General features: G+C 36.5%; 1 protein-coding gene across 1 annotated transcript in view; it reads right to left on the reverse strand.

Moving 5' to 3' along the window:
* The window catches only part of RNF180 (ring finger protein 180), a gene marked incomplete at both ends in the record, with an annotated part of 77506 nt that overhangs the window by 58238 nt on the left and 4208 nt on the right, over positions 1-15060 (reverse strand). The window contains 3 exons of the mRNA XM_079548216.1: positions 3055-4011; positions 9906-10001; positions 13591-13722. Of these exons, the coding sequence (XP_079404342.1) occupies positions 3055-4011; positions 9906-10001; positions 13591-13722 (1185 nt within the window). The remainder of the gene's footprint in view (positions 1-3054; positions 4012-9905; positions 10002-13590; positions 13723-15060) is intronic.

Consider the following 15060-nt stretch of genomic DNA (forward strand, 5'->3'; position numbering starts at 1 on the left):
TCTCCCTCTGAAAGTACAGTTGCAATTTAAGAATGGTAAATCATGCATTTGGGCACGAATCCATCATTGCTAATACCTCTTCCTAACTGTAGTTTATAATCTGTGACAGAATTAATCTCTTAATTACAAAGGTATCAGATAATAGCCACAATAAAATCAAAAGATATACAAGTTTTGGCTCAGATGTTCCTCAAGAGTCTTGTAAAATGTACTAGCTAAATAAAGATACTGCCTTATGTTTGCAAGTGCATAGCCCTGTAATGCAGTATTGCCACTGTAAGAAACAGACATCAGCTTTGTTCTCAGCCTGCAAGGTCTGAACTAAAGCTGCATCAGGCTCGCTCTGACTGAACTTTTCTTGCCTGTTTTACTTGGTTTAGCTTACAATAAACCGTAAGAACAGTTTATCTAACTGATCAGATATCCGTGCCTACCATGGTTTATTTTTGTTATTGTTGTATGGGACAACTACAAATAGCTGTAACAACGTGTTATTTCGCATAAAATAATGAAGCAGTGTAAAGAAATACAGATCTGCTAAGAAGGCAGAGAACTTTAGGAGTAGAGACAGAGAAGGCTCTCAGAATACTCAGTGACATGTTTTTTCAGATGGATCAGGATGATTTCCAAAATCATCTGATACTGATTAACTGATACTGCAGTTTTGAAGCTAACTCAGTAGTCTTCCTTCATGTAAAATTATTCTGAGCAGAAATAAAATATAACTGGAGGAACAGCTAATGATACCTCTGTCCGAGATATTTTAGGATACAAGTATGAGCTCCAGACCATAGCAAACAATGCAAATATGAAAAGATGTACATAAAATAAGAGTTCGTAACAAAAATCTTACATTTCTTAGATAGAGAAAAAAATATTAACACTAGCAATTCCTTGACTTAAATACTTCATACTGTAACAATACACTGCAGTGCTAGAAATCTCTCCTGAACACAAAGATGCCTGCATGTTGTACACAAAATGCTTATACACTCCACAGGCTTTAAGAGCTCTCCCCTGCAGAACAGTCAAAGGAAGCTTGGGTCCCTCTGCTGTTATAGCAGGGCAACTTAGTCTGCATGTACTCCCAGTGCAGACCTCCAAGTGCAAGCTTATGTCAGAAGCTCACAGAATTGTTCCTATTCACAATTTGAGATTTATATATACTTCACCTTCATATTAGCTCATATTCTGTCACAACACAACTTTTATGAACATATTTTGGCTTACTGGAAGACAAGAAAACAACTTGACAGATAAAGTTACCATGCTATGAAACAAAAGCATGCAACTGCATGATGCATTTGCAGGTCTGTTCTCTCAAATTGCTTTAACTAAAGACAAAAATGAGATATATAGTACCTATAGTGAAGAGAGCTTAGAATCAAAGTACCCACATAAGGATTTTGCTGCACTGAAGAAGAGCACTTAAATGAAACACTCCTCAGTGTCATTTATCAAAACTCTTTCATTCTATCAGTCAGAGGTTTATGATGTTTTTTGTTTTGGGTTTTGTTTTTTTGTTTTTTTTTTTTTTTTTAGGTTTTAATATCTCACTGCTTAAACATAGGTGCTAAGTACGCTGAAAATCATGGTTAAAGAGTCCCACAGCTCTGTTTCTTATTTCTAAGCAGCAGTGTAATATCATGTATGTCATTACCAAGAGGAGTATCTGAAAGCCAAAGAGAAATGAAAACAAACTTGGAAGAGAAGGGAGGACATGTAAGCAGGAATAGTAGTAAGAAGCATGATCTAACATGGGAAAGATTTAAAGTTTATCTTTTCCTCTCCCCAGTTACCACAAATTAGGAAAATCTGTACAGCGCTTTACTCGTAAAAGTAACATCTAGCAAAGATGAAGGTGGCTGCAGAGACTGCAGATGACATGACCATGCAAATGCTCTTATGCATCATGCCTTTTCATTGTCACTTCATTCAAAAGAAATATAAAGACCTTGAATTTTTAGAACCATTTAAGGAAATCTGACATCCTAGTAAGTCTTAAACTTGTTAGAAAATAAATATTTAATATGAAGACATACAAATCTTAGAAAGGTTCTTTACTTTCAGTATCAGTGTACAATTATAAAAATTGAACATGTTTTCCAAATTTGGCAATATGAATTTAAACCAAAAAAAAAAAAAAAAAAAAAATCCCAAAGATAAAATAACACACACACAGACTGAAAAAGTCTTATGATATGTCCCTTCATATTGTCAAGCTGGTTCTTAAATTTAGTTAAGAGTCAGCCTCCAAGTTACTATCTCTCAACCCTGAATTCATTGTTCTGCTTAGATTCTGTACTGTACTCTAAAGGTTCTACTGACAGTACATAGGAAAGAACCTGAAGTCACTTTCTGCCTGAGTAATGTAGCATTGTACCAAAGCATTAAGAGGGAAAATCATTTACGTACAAAGGACTGATCCTATGTAACTTTCAATTTTGGTCTTCAGTAGATAGTCTGAAGAGGGAAAACATAGCTGTACATGAGATAAAAATATGCAACTTCTTTTCACATTTGTAGGTAAGACATTTAGATACTAAGACTTATGTCCTAAAAAGCAACATTCAGTTCTTTACCCAAAGAAAGAAATGTTTATGTTACAATAAGTAATAAATGCAGACACCTTTAAAAATAAAGCCTGCTGCAAAGATAACCTAAAATGATATTATGTAGTAGCTAGGAAATTCTGAAATACTATTATTTCTCATTTAGAAGATTTGAATGTGGAGGCTGCCTTCAATCACATTGACTAAATTTTACTGTATTTCTTCCCACTTCAGATTTGCTGTTACATCACAAAACACTAATAAAGCCAACATAAGCAAGTTTTATATACTTATCCATTACAATTTGATTTTATATAGGAAAAAGCAGATTGGATTGAATTAGACAAATTATATGCAGAAAGAGGTTGAAATGCCTTGTTTGCAAGATAACCAACCCTATACAGCAGCACTATATTAAAACTGTATATTAAGAAACAGTATCAAAAGTAATAAAAGTAAGCCAAACAAAAAAAAAGTAGAACAAATCACTTTAAACACCTACTTGCTTCTGTAGCCACTGTTCTCGCTGCCTTTGTTTTCTCCTTATGCTTTTCAACTTGTTTTTTTCTCTCTTACTCAGATTTTGGTTGAAAGAAATACTTGTAGACTGTATGGGACTCTCAGGTGCAATATACTGTTCCTCTTCTACAGCTCTTGCAGATGAAGCAGTGTTCAACAGAAAAGGTGACCCATCAGCAGTGGCATTTCCAGAAGATTGTCCAGTAGCTTCAAAACCACATTCATCACTTTCCATGTCTCTGTGTACCAATGTGGTACAGGACATAGCTCGAAACCTTTTTTGTAGTTTGCCAGCACTGGAACTATGTTGGATCTGAAAAGCACTATTATTAGACTCTAATTGCAGGTCACCTGGTGTATAAAGTGATGGATTTTCATTTTGGCCATTTGACCATTTCATGTGGTAAACTGGTCCCATACTGGAAGTTTCAAATAACACAGGTGACAAAGCAAGTCTCTGTCTGATATTTAAATCCAAACTGTGTGATCTTCTGTGAAAAGGTTTTAGTGTGCATGCGTCACTCAGACAGGAAGCAAAAAGATTTCCTTTTTGATTTAATGCCTTTAAGGGAAATTTTTTACTTTCCATCACAAATCTGGGAGATCTTACTTCTAGACAAAGTGCTTCTGTAAATCTTTCAGTATCGTTATTCTTTCTGGTGATGTATGAAAGCCCTTGGGGGCTGGTATCTGAAACTTCTGTTACCATTTCATGGCAGCTACTCTTGCTAAAACCAGACTTAATTTCACAGAGAGGTAAGCATTTTCCTGCTGACTTTGCCAATCTAATAGAGCGAGCTGCTTGATAATCAGTCCGACTTTTGCAGAAATGTATATTTACTAGCTGTCCACAGGAGCATTTTGTGTTGCAAACAAAGTTAAAGCCCCCTAAACAGGCCTCACAAAATGGACAGTGCAGTTTTCCAACAGTCCACTGTGCCTATTAACAAAAAAAAAAAAACGTTATTCAACACATTCATTACAAATCTAAGATTAGAAAATCATTACTAAATTTACTTTTGTCCTTCTACTAAAGGGTTTAGCTATTGTTTTTCCAAAACAAGAAAAGAGATTCCACCATAAAAAATGTTCCAGAGAAAATGTTCAATGCTTACTAAGTGATAATTAATTCTAAGTGATAGCTATTCTAAATGTAAGAATTCAAGTACTAACATATACTTCAAAATGTAGGGGCTCTAAAATATTTTAATAATTTGTTCATAGGTAGAACAATACCCTTGAAAACATTAGATCCTTTTAAACAAGGAAATTAATTTACCACGCTAATCTGGAACTGGCAAGCACAGTTTCTCAGCTGAGTTTTCTGAGCGCTGATACATTTCTTGCATACCAAGTACAGTGGAAGGAGATTTCTCACAAAGAAAATACTGTTTTTTTCTTTGCTTACCCAAGAAAGCTTGAAATGGTTCTTGCATTTTGGTAGTATAACAACACAATCTGTGTGAACACACCATCATAAATCCCTAATACTGAATCATTAGGGACGTGCTTACTTATATTATCAGCATTTTTATGAATCTCATATCACTCTTTGAAAAGGAAATACATATCAAAGACCTAAAATCTCCTTCATAATTGCACAACTATACTCATCTGTTTAGTAGAAACTTTTTTGAGGATTAAAGATATTCTAGTGTTTGCAGGATTGCAGCCCAGATGAGAAACATTATTATCAACTCCAGTCACGTTATTCATTAGTGTGCATGAAGTAAAATTAGCAACCAATACCGAAGCTGTCTAGCATTTCTAGCAAAAGCACTGTTTTCAGTTGCAAAATCTTTGCAAGGTAGTTTGGCAAATGATTCCATGACCAATATTCGTCTGAGTGAATACTTTTGGAAGTTTCAGTACAAGCACTTATGCAGTTTCAGAAAAGATGTGTGTGGAAGTTATTTTATATATATATATATATATATATATTATATTTTATATATAATTTTATATTTATATATATATTTATATATTTATATATAATTTTATATTATATATTTTATATATATAAAAGTTATTTTTCACATGTGGTACTGTAAAAAGTTACAGAAGAAACACTTCTTTGAGAAACTCACTTTTGCGTAGTGCGTTAAAAACATAAAATTTCAAAAATATCAAAGATATGATGGATGAGAACCTGTTTAAATCTGGACATGTTATTAACTAACAGAAAAATAAATCTGTTAGCGTATGCCTAAACACAAACAAATCCCACAGAATTCATTAAGCATGCAGTCATAGTTTGTAAGGCTGATGAATTTGTCTCTATGCCATTCCCTAAAAACAATTAAGCCAATTCAGAGATTTACTTTAAGTCTCTCATGCTCTTGGATGCTTGTGACTAGGCACTAAAATTAAGGAAAAAGCACTTTTTAGTGCAGTAGTAACCTCAATCCATAGACAGGGAGAAGGAAACGATCTACAAAGGTTAGGGAAGAAAGCTAAGAGCCTGGCAAACTGGAATACCAGAGACTCCCTTGAACAGCAGGGAACTTCAGTGCTGCACAGAATCATAGAATCATAGAATGGCCTGGGTTGAAAAGGACCTCAAAGTTCATCTAGTTTCAATCCCCTGCTATATGCAGGGTTGCCAAGCACTAGACCAGGCTGCCCAGAGCCACATCCAGCCTGGCCTTGAACGCCTCCAGGGATGGGGCATCCATAACCTACTTGGGCAACCTGTTCCAGTGCGTCACCACCCTCGGAGTGAAAAACTTCCTCCTAATATTTAACCTATCTAATTGAAACCAGCCCTGTCTCAGTTTAAAGCCATTGCCCCTTGTCCTATCACTATCCACCCTCAAAAACAGCCATTCTCCCTCCTGCTTACATGCTTCCTTCAAGTACTGGAAGGCCACAATGAGGTCTCCCTGCAGACTCCAGGCTACACAATCCCAGTTCCCTCAACCTTTCCCCATAGGAGAGGTGCTCCACCCCTTTGGTCATCTTAGTGGCCCTCCTCTGGACCCGCTCCAAGAGCTCCAGGTCCTTTCTGTGCTGGGGCCCCAGGCCTGGACACAGTACTGCAGGTGGGGGCTCACAGGAGCTCAGTAGAGGGGGACAATCACCTCTCTCTGTCTGCTGGACGCCCCTTTTTTAATGCGGCCCAGAACATATTTGGCCTTCCATGCTACAAGAGCACATTGCTGGCTCATGACCAGCTTCTCGTCCACCAGAACCCCCAAGTCCTTCTCTGCAGGGCTGCTCTCAAGGAGATCTTCCCCCAGTTTGTATAAATACTGGGTATTTATCTGTGCACTGGCACAGATTGCCCAGAGAGGTTGTGGGGTCTCCTCCTTGGAGATCTCCAGAATCTGCCTGGGCACAGGATACAGACCTGGGCACCCTGCTCTGGGCGTTCCCCTGGAGCAGGGGTTGGGCCAGATGAACTCAGAGCTCTGCCAACCTCATCCACTCTGTGATTCAGGCAAAAATGGGAAAACTAGAGACTGTAGGGAAGAAAAAGTACATCCCAATTTCCAATGTGCAGGGAAACTGGGAGATCAAGTGCAGTAAGAGGGAGTCTGGGATTGATTTACCATGAGCTTGGTAAGGCACTGATAAACCACTGATTCAGTTTAAGAAGTAACAGCAGAGGCAGTGCCAGTGGGAAAACCAGCAAGATCTTAAGAAGAGCTTAGGGTACACAGATTTAAAAATGGCCTCCATAAAGACAGAAAAGTAGGAATGGTTACCTGAAGAAGCCAAACAAAATGAAGACTGATGGGGAAAACAGAATGCTAGTAAATAATGGGCACTAGCAACACTGATCAGAGATTTGTAATTACTGAAGATTTTCTATATATTAATGTGTGCATGAAACCCAATGAGATTGGTTAAGAACAGGGACAGATGGCAAAAAAGAACTGGCTGGGAAGCAGTGGGCTGTTGCAGGCTGCAAATAGACTTTGTGCTTATGTAAAATGATTTAGCCTTTGATTCAGGAGTCATGAAGGAGAAAATAAAACATGATCACAACATTATTCAGAGCCCAGGAGGATCTGGAGGATCTGTGGATAAATCAAAATTGTTTTAAAACTCCATATATATATATCCATAAACCTGCAGCATCTTTCCAGAGAGGTCAGAAGTGAATGAAACAAGAGTTCCCAGGACATGAAAGAGAAAACAAAACACTGGTACTGAAGACTTTCAGACAGTACTGGGTTCTGTGCTTTGACAACCAGAGAAACGTTGCTCTTCTGCAATCTTGAGGAAATACACTAAATCTCTTCTAAGAAGTCACTGTCTACAGGTCTTTTATCTCTCTGGCCTCCAAAATGAACCTTTGGGTTTTCATATGCAGAAAGATGAGTATTTACAACTACTGTAACATTAATTCCAATTATACTGAAATAATTGAACATGCAAACTGCTATAAAAATTGGGTCACTGTGATCAGGCATTCAAGATTAGGTTAATCTGTAAGGCAAGAAAACACCTTATCACTGCTTTTCTTTTTCTTCCCAAAGATTAATATTTTTGAAGCAGATGCGCTATTCTGTCGTGCACTATTTAGGTCCAAGATTTCATTAATTTTCAGAAGAGATTAATTAATGTTTAAGAATACAAAAAAGATAGGAAAGCATTGAGGGAGAATGAAACAAGTTTTCTTAATTTCCGAATGCTTAGTTTTACAGTCATCATTTTTTCTTTGCACTGCCATTTTCAGAGTGGATTTGCTTAGACCAGAAATGTCACTTGAGATACAGATTAGAACAAAATAGAATACAACATAAATATATATGCTTTTGCATGTATAAGAAAACTTGGATACTGAAACCTAAGCAGAAAGAAATGCAAATAGAACATGCTTCTCAAAATCAAATATTAATTTGTTTGCAGGGCAAACAAAAACCACTGTTTTGGCTTACTTCTCCTACACCAGCAGAGAAAGACCTGGGGGATTCTGGTGAATGAAAAGACTAGCACAAGCCAGCAATATCTGTTTCCAGCCCTGAAGGCCAATTGTATCATGGGCTACATCAACAGAAGGGTGGTCAGCAGGGATAGGTAGGGGACTGTGCTCTTCTGCTCTGCCCTCCTTAGGCCCCACCTGCAGTACTGCATCCAGGCCTTGGGTCACAAGACAGATGTGAACTGAGCCATGAAGATAATCAGAAGGCTGGAGTGCTTTCTTACAGTGAAAGGCTGAGGGAGATGAGTTTGTTCAGCCTGGAGAAGACAAGACTCTGGAGAGACCTCATTATGGCCATCCACTACTTGAAGGGAGCTTATAAGCAGGAGGCAGAGCAACATTTTACAAGGTCTCATACAAGATGAGAGGGAATGGCTTTAAACTAAAGAGGGGAGATTTAAGATAGATATTAGGTGGAAATTCCTTACTCAGAGGGTGGTATGGCACTGAAACAGGCTGCCCAGAGAAGCTGTGGATGCCCCATCCCTGGAGGTGTCAAGGCCGGTTGTATGGGGCCATGATCAACTTGATCTGGTGGCTGGAAACTCCACTGATGGCACAGGGTCAGAACTGGGTGAGCTTAAAGTCCCCTCCTACCCATGCCATTCTGTGATTCTACAAATAACATTTACATTCTAGACCTAAAAAAAGAATATAGTCAATAGAAACAATAATTTCAACAGTTGTGAGATGTCTTACTTTTCAGTGGGCAGTTAAGACTCAAATGCATTGACACTAGCTCATCATCAGACCTTGGAATTTCCAAGTAAGCAAGTACTTTCTAGTCATATAAAAAAAATATCTCAACATGTGAAAGAAAGAAATTACATCATATTCCAACAACAAATCTCTAAAAAAACCTTAAATGTTACTGTCCACAGGTGTTAGTACTAAAAGATGCAATGATCAGCACAAACCAAAGCCAAAACAAAGCTAAAGCCTCGATAATTCATACATTTTTAATATACAGTCATCATTGTTACCTGTGCAATGAACGAGAACCTGCATGCCATGCTCATGACAATCTGCACTGCCTGAAATGCACCACCCACCACCTCACAATGTACACATCCACTGTTGCGTCATCTTCCATGTTCAGCAGGAGTCAATGAATATCAATGGGTGCATGTAGAGGAGCTGTTAGGTTATAGCTTGAACTGGTGACCAAGCACATGATGAAAGAGTGTCACTGGTCCAGAGAGCACAGGCAAACGGTTTGCACCTGTGCTCCCCATGTGACCAGAACGTGTGGACCCAGTGGGAAGTCACCCTGGGCTCATATAAGGGCCAGCCACTGAAAAGAGTGTCACTTGGATGTTGGCTTTTTCCTGTCAAGGAGTCAAGGAGTGACGGCCAGAGGTCCCCTTTACCAGCTGGGTGACTTCAGCTCTTCTTTTTGTATATGACTATTGGCCTACCTGTGAATACTTTGTCTAGTTTTGCCAAGAAACTGTAGAAGCAATTTTGCTTGCTCATGAACTGAACAGTGCACTTTTTCCTCATGGAGGAATTCAATTCTTCACCTTTCCTTTGTATGCACTTCCATGTCAGATGTCATTTTGCCAGTCTGCCCTGCTGCTGCCATATGTTGTATATCAACAAAATGTAATGGAATATCGGTGGGAAGGTTTAACCTCTACTGACATACCATAACCATCTGCCTACGGAGCGGCAGGCCAACATAGTAAAGTAGGAGGCATTTGTTTCAGAGCAGCCCTTGTACATAAGAAAATAATACATATAAAAGTCTTCCATTACAATATAGGTTACCAAAAAAAAAAAATCCTTCAGTTACAAAGTCTCTGTAATATATATAGATCTTTTCAGAGAAGTATCCTTCAAATTTCTTCCCTCCTTATTTGACGTTTTGTTAGATGATAAAGATACAAGGAAAATATATCTACCTTCTCAATGACGCATTTAACCCACTCTGGTATAGCTTCTAAGCTCACATGCCAAATGTTGCAAGACTCCTGAGCAACAGCTGAATGCCGTGATATCTATTGAAAAAATAAACACTGTATTGTTATTCAACATTCATGTAGGCTTTTTTTTGTTTGAACATAGTCACATATCAGCCTCCCAAATTCAGTAAATATTTTTATTAACAAATGATACTCAAAGATGCTGGTACATTCTTTAAGCCAAAAATCAAGTAGATGCTGTCAGGAATATACTATTTCTGAATCTAAGGACATTGGACAGGCTCCACTGTGGAGATGGAGGCGTCTGGAGGTGTTTTTATTTTGTTTGCAAGAACAGAAAGTATGCAATAGCTGATCTTCCAATTATATAAGGAAACTGATTTCACATGCTCTATCAGCTGGTACAATTTTCCATAAAGGCAGGAAGAACTTAAGTTATAGTATATGAAGACTGGTCAGTACTAGACAACTATTGCATGAATTGATTTATAATCACTTTTGAAATGCTTTCAGAAAAATTATCTGAGAAAACAGGGACCTTCTAATTTTTGAGTTTTATGTGCAATAATGTGACCAAATAAAGAGAAAAAAAAGAAAGTTGGTAAGAGTGATAGAGCATTTCAATAACTCACACTAAAATAGATAAAATTACCTAACTACCCTTTAGCACAGAAATGATATAGGTGTAGTTAAAACATTTTAATGTAGTTTTGAATGTCAGTAAAGTTCTAAGGATAAGACATAAGCTCGAGTAAGTGTCAAAGTCCAAAAATCCTTTGTTAAAGGTGATGAATGTGGAAAAAACACTGACTACTGAGTTATGGAACTAATGGGAGTAAAAATTTTATTCCGATAATTGAAAGTGGACCATATACTGTAGACAAACTTACAGGAATTCTCCACTTAATGACAGTAGAGCTGAAACAGATTAATTTGTCATATCTATGATATCACCTTCCTCTTCTCTATGAAATAGACTGCATGTACTTCAACCTAGATAAAATTCAACTTAGACCTAATTCTGATTTAAAGTATTTATAATGTATACATAACTTTAACATTTAGTTTTAAGATTTGATCTAAGAGTATTCTTTTACTCATATTTAAGCAACATATTCTATTGCAAGCTTAAAATTCAAAAGGGAAAGATGACTTACTGAAAATATTACTACCCTACTATTTTTTTTTTGTCTCCTGCTGACTCAGAAAGCAGCATTAAATTACATTTATCTGCTATCTACATAATTAGTGAAAGAGCACTTTCAGTGCTCAAAATAAAGATGCATCTTTACTATCAATTTAAAGTTCCACATATTTTGCCATGAAAGGAGTGGAAATCCACTGCAAACAAAACAAATAAAAAACCTTTAGCATATACTATGAAAAATATTCTACACGCTCATGCTCTGCAGGCAAGAGGAGTTTAATCATAAAAGAAATCAGCAGAAAATTAATCTTCTTTCTAAGATTACAGTATGTTAGGAAATTAAGATCACATCCATACTATGGGAAGTTGAGTCTACCCTGAAATACAGTAAAGCGTATTGCGGTAACAACCAAGTCACCTTTGAATCTTGATACATTTGCAGTGAACTTAAAAGATTCACTTGAAAGGTGTGTCTTAGTACTTGGAGTAGCACAGGATACATTTGTACTTCTGCTTGGCCCCACAGATTGAGTCAAAAGAGCTGCACTGCCTAAGGAATGCACTAGACTTGACTTTGCAAAGATGTCCCCTTCCACAAAGCGAAGCATAAGGTAAAAAAAAAAAAACTGCAAAAAGAACTAAAATTGAACACGTGATCAGTGTACTTTGCAATGTGAGAAAGACAAGAGTATATTCTGTGAGTTATTTAAATAAGGTGCCCACAAAACCTATACAGAAAAGGGGAATTTCCTACTATGTATGCAGCAGATGACTCTTTGCCTTACCACTTGGAGGTATTTTCTCATATGCTTGTCAACTACAGACACACATGATCTTCTGGAATAACAGTGTTCCGGAACTGAAGTTTTCCTTCTAAATTTATAGGAATTTATATAGTCGTAATCTGGGCTAAAATTTACAAATGGTGTAACTCCACTAACAAGGCACTAGCAATACACTATTTAAGAAGAAGCTCAAACTACTGATATAAGTGCATTAAATATGAAAAGATCTTGATTAGAACAAAGTTATTACTGTCAAGAAATATCTGCATCCAAATACCGCTGACTTTGGAAATGCTTTGCTTATTTATTCAAAAGGACCAACGTTACTGTTAAATTTTTGCTTCAGAAAAAGGCATTTAAAATTTTTACTTTTGTATTGTTGGGGAGGTACATAATGAGTAGGGCAGATTAGCATTCAAAAATATAGAGCATTTAACTCTGAAATAAATTCCAAAAGAAGACCCTAAACACGACACAATAATTAGTTTATCCTTTTGTGTGGGTGTGTTGATATCTAGCCTTCCTCTAGAAACAGTTTTTAGATGAAAAAGAGGCTTTCTTTCAGTTATTTGAAAAGCTAAGTTATTAGAAAATGCTAAAGACAATGAAAATTCTTCTTGCTGAAATGATATACCTGGTAGACTAAAACTCAAGATCAGCTATCAACACAGATTAAGACTCCAGAAATTTAGCAACTGAAAGTCACAATGATTGTAAAAAAAAAAATACCAAAACACACACAGATAAAAAACAAACAAACCAATTAAAAGGTAGCCTTCTGAAAATGCTCTATGTTGTATGTTGTAAATAAGGTGAGAGCATATCCTGCTCTGTTGCAAACCTGTGTGTTAAAAACATTTGATTTCTGACTACTGACCTAAATGCATATAAATTAACAAAATAGGGTTTATTATTAATAATAATTATACTAAGGTCTTAATAGTAACTTTGTTTTTAACTTTAATTGTTTATGCTTTTCTCCAGTGCTAAAACAAGTGGTGAGGTATTTCATTTCTAGTTTGTTCAAAAACAAATAAAATTAACATATTATATTTATTTTTTTCTCTCTGATTCAGCATCATAGGATGTAAGCACAGGGTTCCTGGTGTACTTGGAAGGATTCTAACTCTTTATGATAACTAACTTACAAAGCAGTAAGAAATATTTTGTCACTGTTTTATTCTGTATGATAATTTTTCTCTTTATTTTAGCAATACAACACAAGTTACTAAGTGATATTTAGCCTGGCAATGCGTCAACAGTTTCTGTGCACAGACAATCCCCTCTTTCAAAATTAATAGCAAAGATATCTGATCTAGAAATGTTTTATGCACAGTTAACTACCAGTTAACTGGAAATCAGCATCAGCATTTAAAATACACCTTAGAAATAAAGAGTTCCCTGTTAAGACAAATTATAACAAAACAAGATGCAAAGATAAAACTGACTTTTATATGTAAACTGTTACCAATATATATGCAAGCAAGTGGACAAGTGTATCACAAACATTAGCCGACAGGCTGCAGAATATTAGGAGACTGCTGACTACTTGGCTTTGATAGCACTACTGCTTACATCTTTCTCCATGGAATTGTCCATTTTTTAGTACTTATCTTCACAAGCAAATTTAATGAAGGAAAGACTAACTAAAGGTTTTCCTTTATCAAAAACCAGTAGCTCTGGAAAAAGCTAAAAAACAAGAACAAAGCAGCCCTTCAGACACTATACTTACATCGGATGGCTCTTTTCCATAACATTTTGCAAGGCAAACAGAATTTGCTATGTATTTTCTACATCTCCAGCAACGTAGCACATCAGTCTCTTGGTTACTCATTTCAGCTTGTGATTCTTCAGCTTTGTAAGTCTATTTGAAAAGACCATAAAAATGTACAATTCAGTCACCTGTTAAAAGCACATGTTTTTTTCTTTTGCAGCTCTGAAGTCTATCAATCTATTTACCTCCTTGTCATGACGGAAGAGGCTAACATTTGTTTACAAGCATTCCCTGATTTTGTACAGCACATCATCTAAACACTTTAAGAAAGTAAATAAAAACAGCTGATCTAATTTCCAGGTTGCATATGGAACTGGAAAACAAAATTCCCGAAATCTCAAAAAAAAACCGCATCTCCTCAGTGCTTACAGAAGAGATGAGAGAACTCCAGCCTCCCAATTACAATCTCCTCTTCCACATCATATCATTTCCCAGAGCAGGTCCACAGAAATAAATCATTGTTGCCCGACACATCTAATGCACACATACCGACATTTATGTGATGTCACATAACAAAAGTTAACGCTGACATGAAAACAAAGGTTGTTTACTCAAAATGCCCCTAAAGGCTTTCGTAACGTTATGTAAGATGACCAGTGCTACTGGTACAACCAAGCTTTTCACAGACCTAAATCAACTTTCCTGTAAAACAAAGTTAAGACTTAAATTAAGACAGGCAAATATTTTTCTCTCTATGCCTTGCTATCTTACAATATTTCTCTGGTGTCCTCTAGCCTTATTCTAAAACTTTCATTTTTGCCATGTTTTCCCCAAAGGTTTTCCTCTTTCTTCCTGCTTCTGTTTTACCCCTTTGTGCCAGCTACCTGGAAAAAAGCAAAAGATCTTTTATGCATACACAAACAAATGGAAGATTATGCTACAATTATGTCTGCTTACACTGCTAAACTGCACATTTATACCACAGTCCTTTCCATAAAGGAGGCCGTGGTAAAAAATCTAAAACTAGTAATAAAATAATCTCTGTTCTTCCACAGTACAAATGTCTGACTTTGCAGTTCTTTCAACTTTATTTTAATGTATTTTTTGCTCTGAGGTCATCAACATTCGTTGCCTTTATAGCCATGTGGCTTACTGAGCCACATAAGTCTTTGCGTTTTCCCTATTTCTGCCTTGTCTTTTCCTGCCTTGCTTTCTTAGTGAATAGAAGACTAGGAAACAAACACACAGTATTTGTACTTTTCCATTTATATCTGAGGTTTTTTCAGCAAATTTCCTACATTTTCTAAATATGTATGGAGTCCGAATATGGTTTAACAAGGAAGAACTAAAACATCATGTTCACACATCACATAACTCAAGTGTGTACAGAGCATTCAGTAACTAGATCCAAAGAAAGTGAAAATCAAAGAAAGTGAAATTAAGACAAACATTAAATCTGTTTTTTCAACATCATGATAAATTAAGATA

The sequence above is a fragment of the Tetrao urogallus genome (assembly GCF_951394365.1).
Source record: "Tetrao urogallus genome assembly, chromosome: Z".
Taxonomy (NCBI): domain Eukaryota; kingdom Metazoa; phylum Chordata; class Aves; order Galliformes; family Phasianidae; genus Tetrao; species Tetrao urogallus.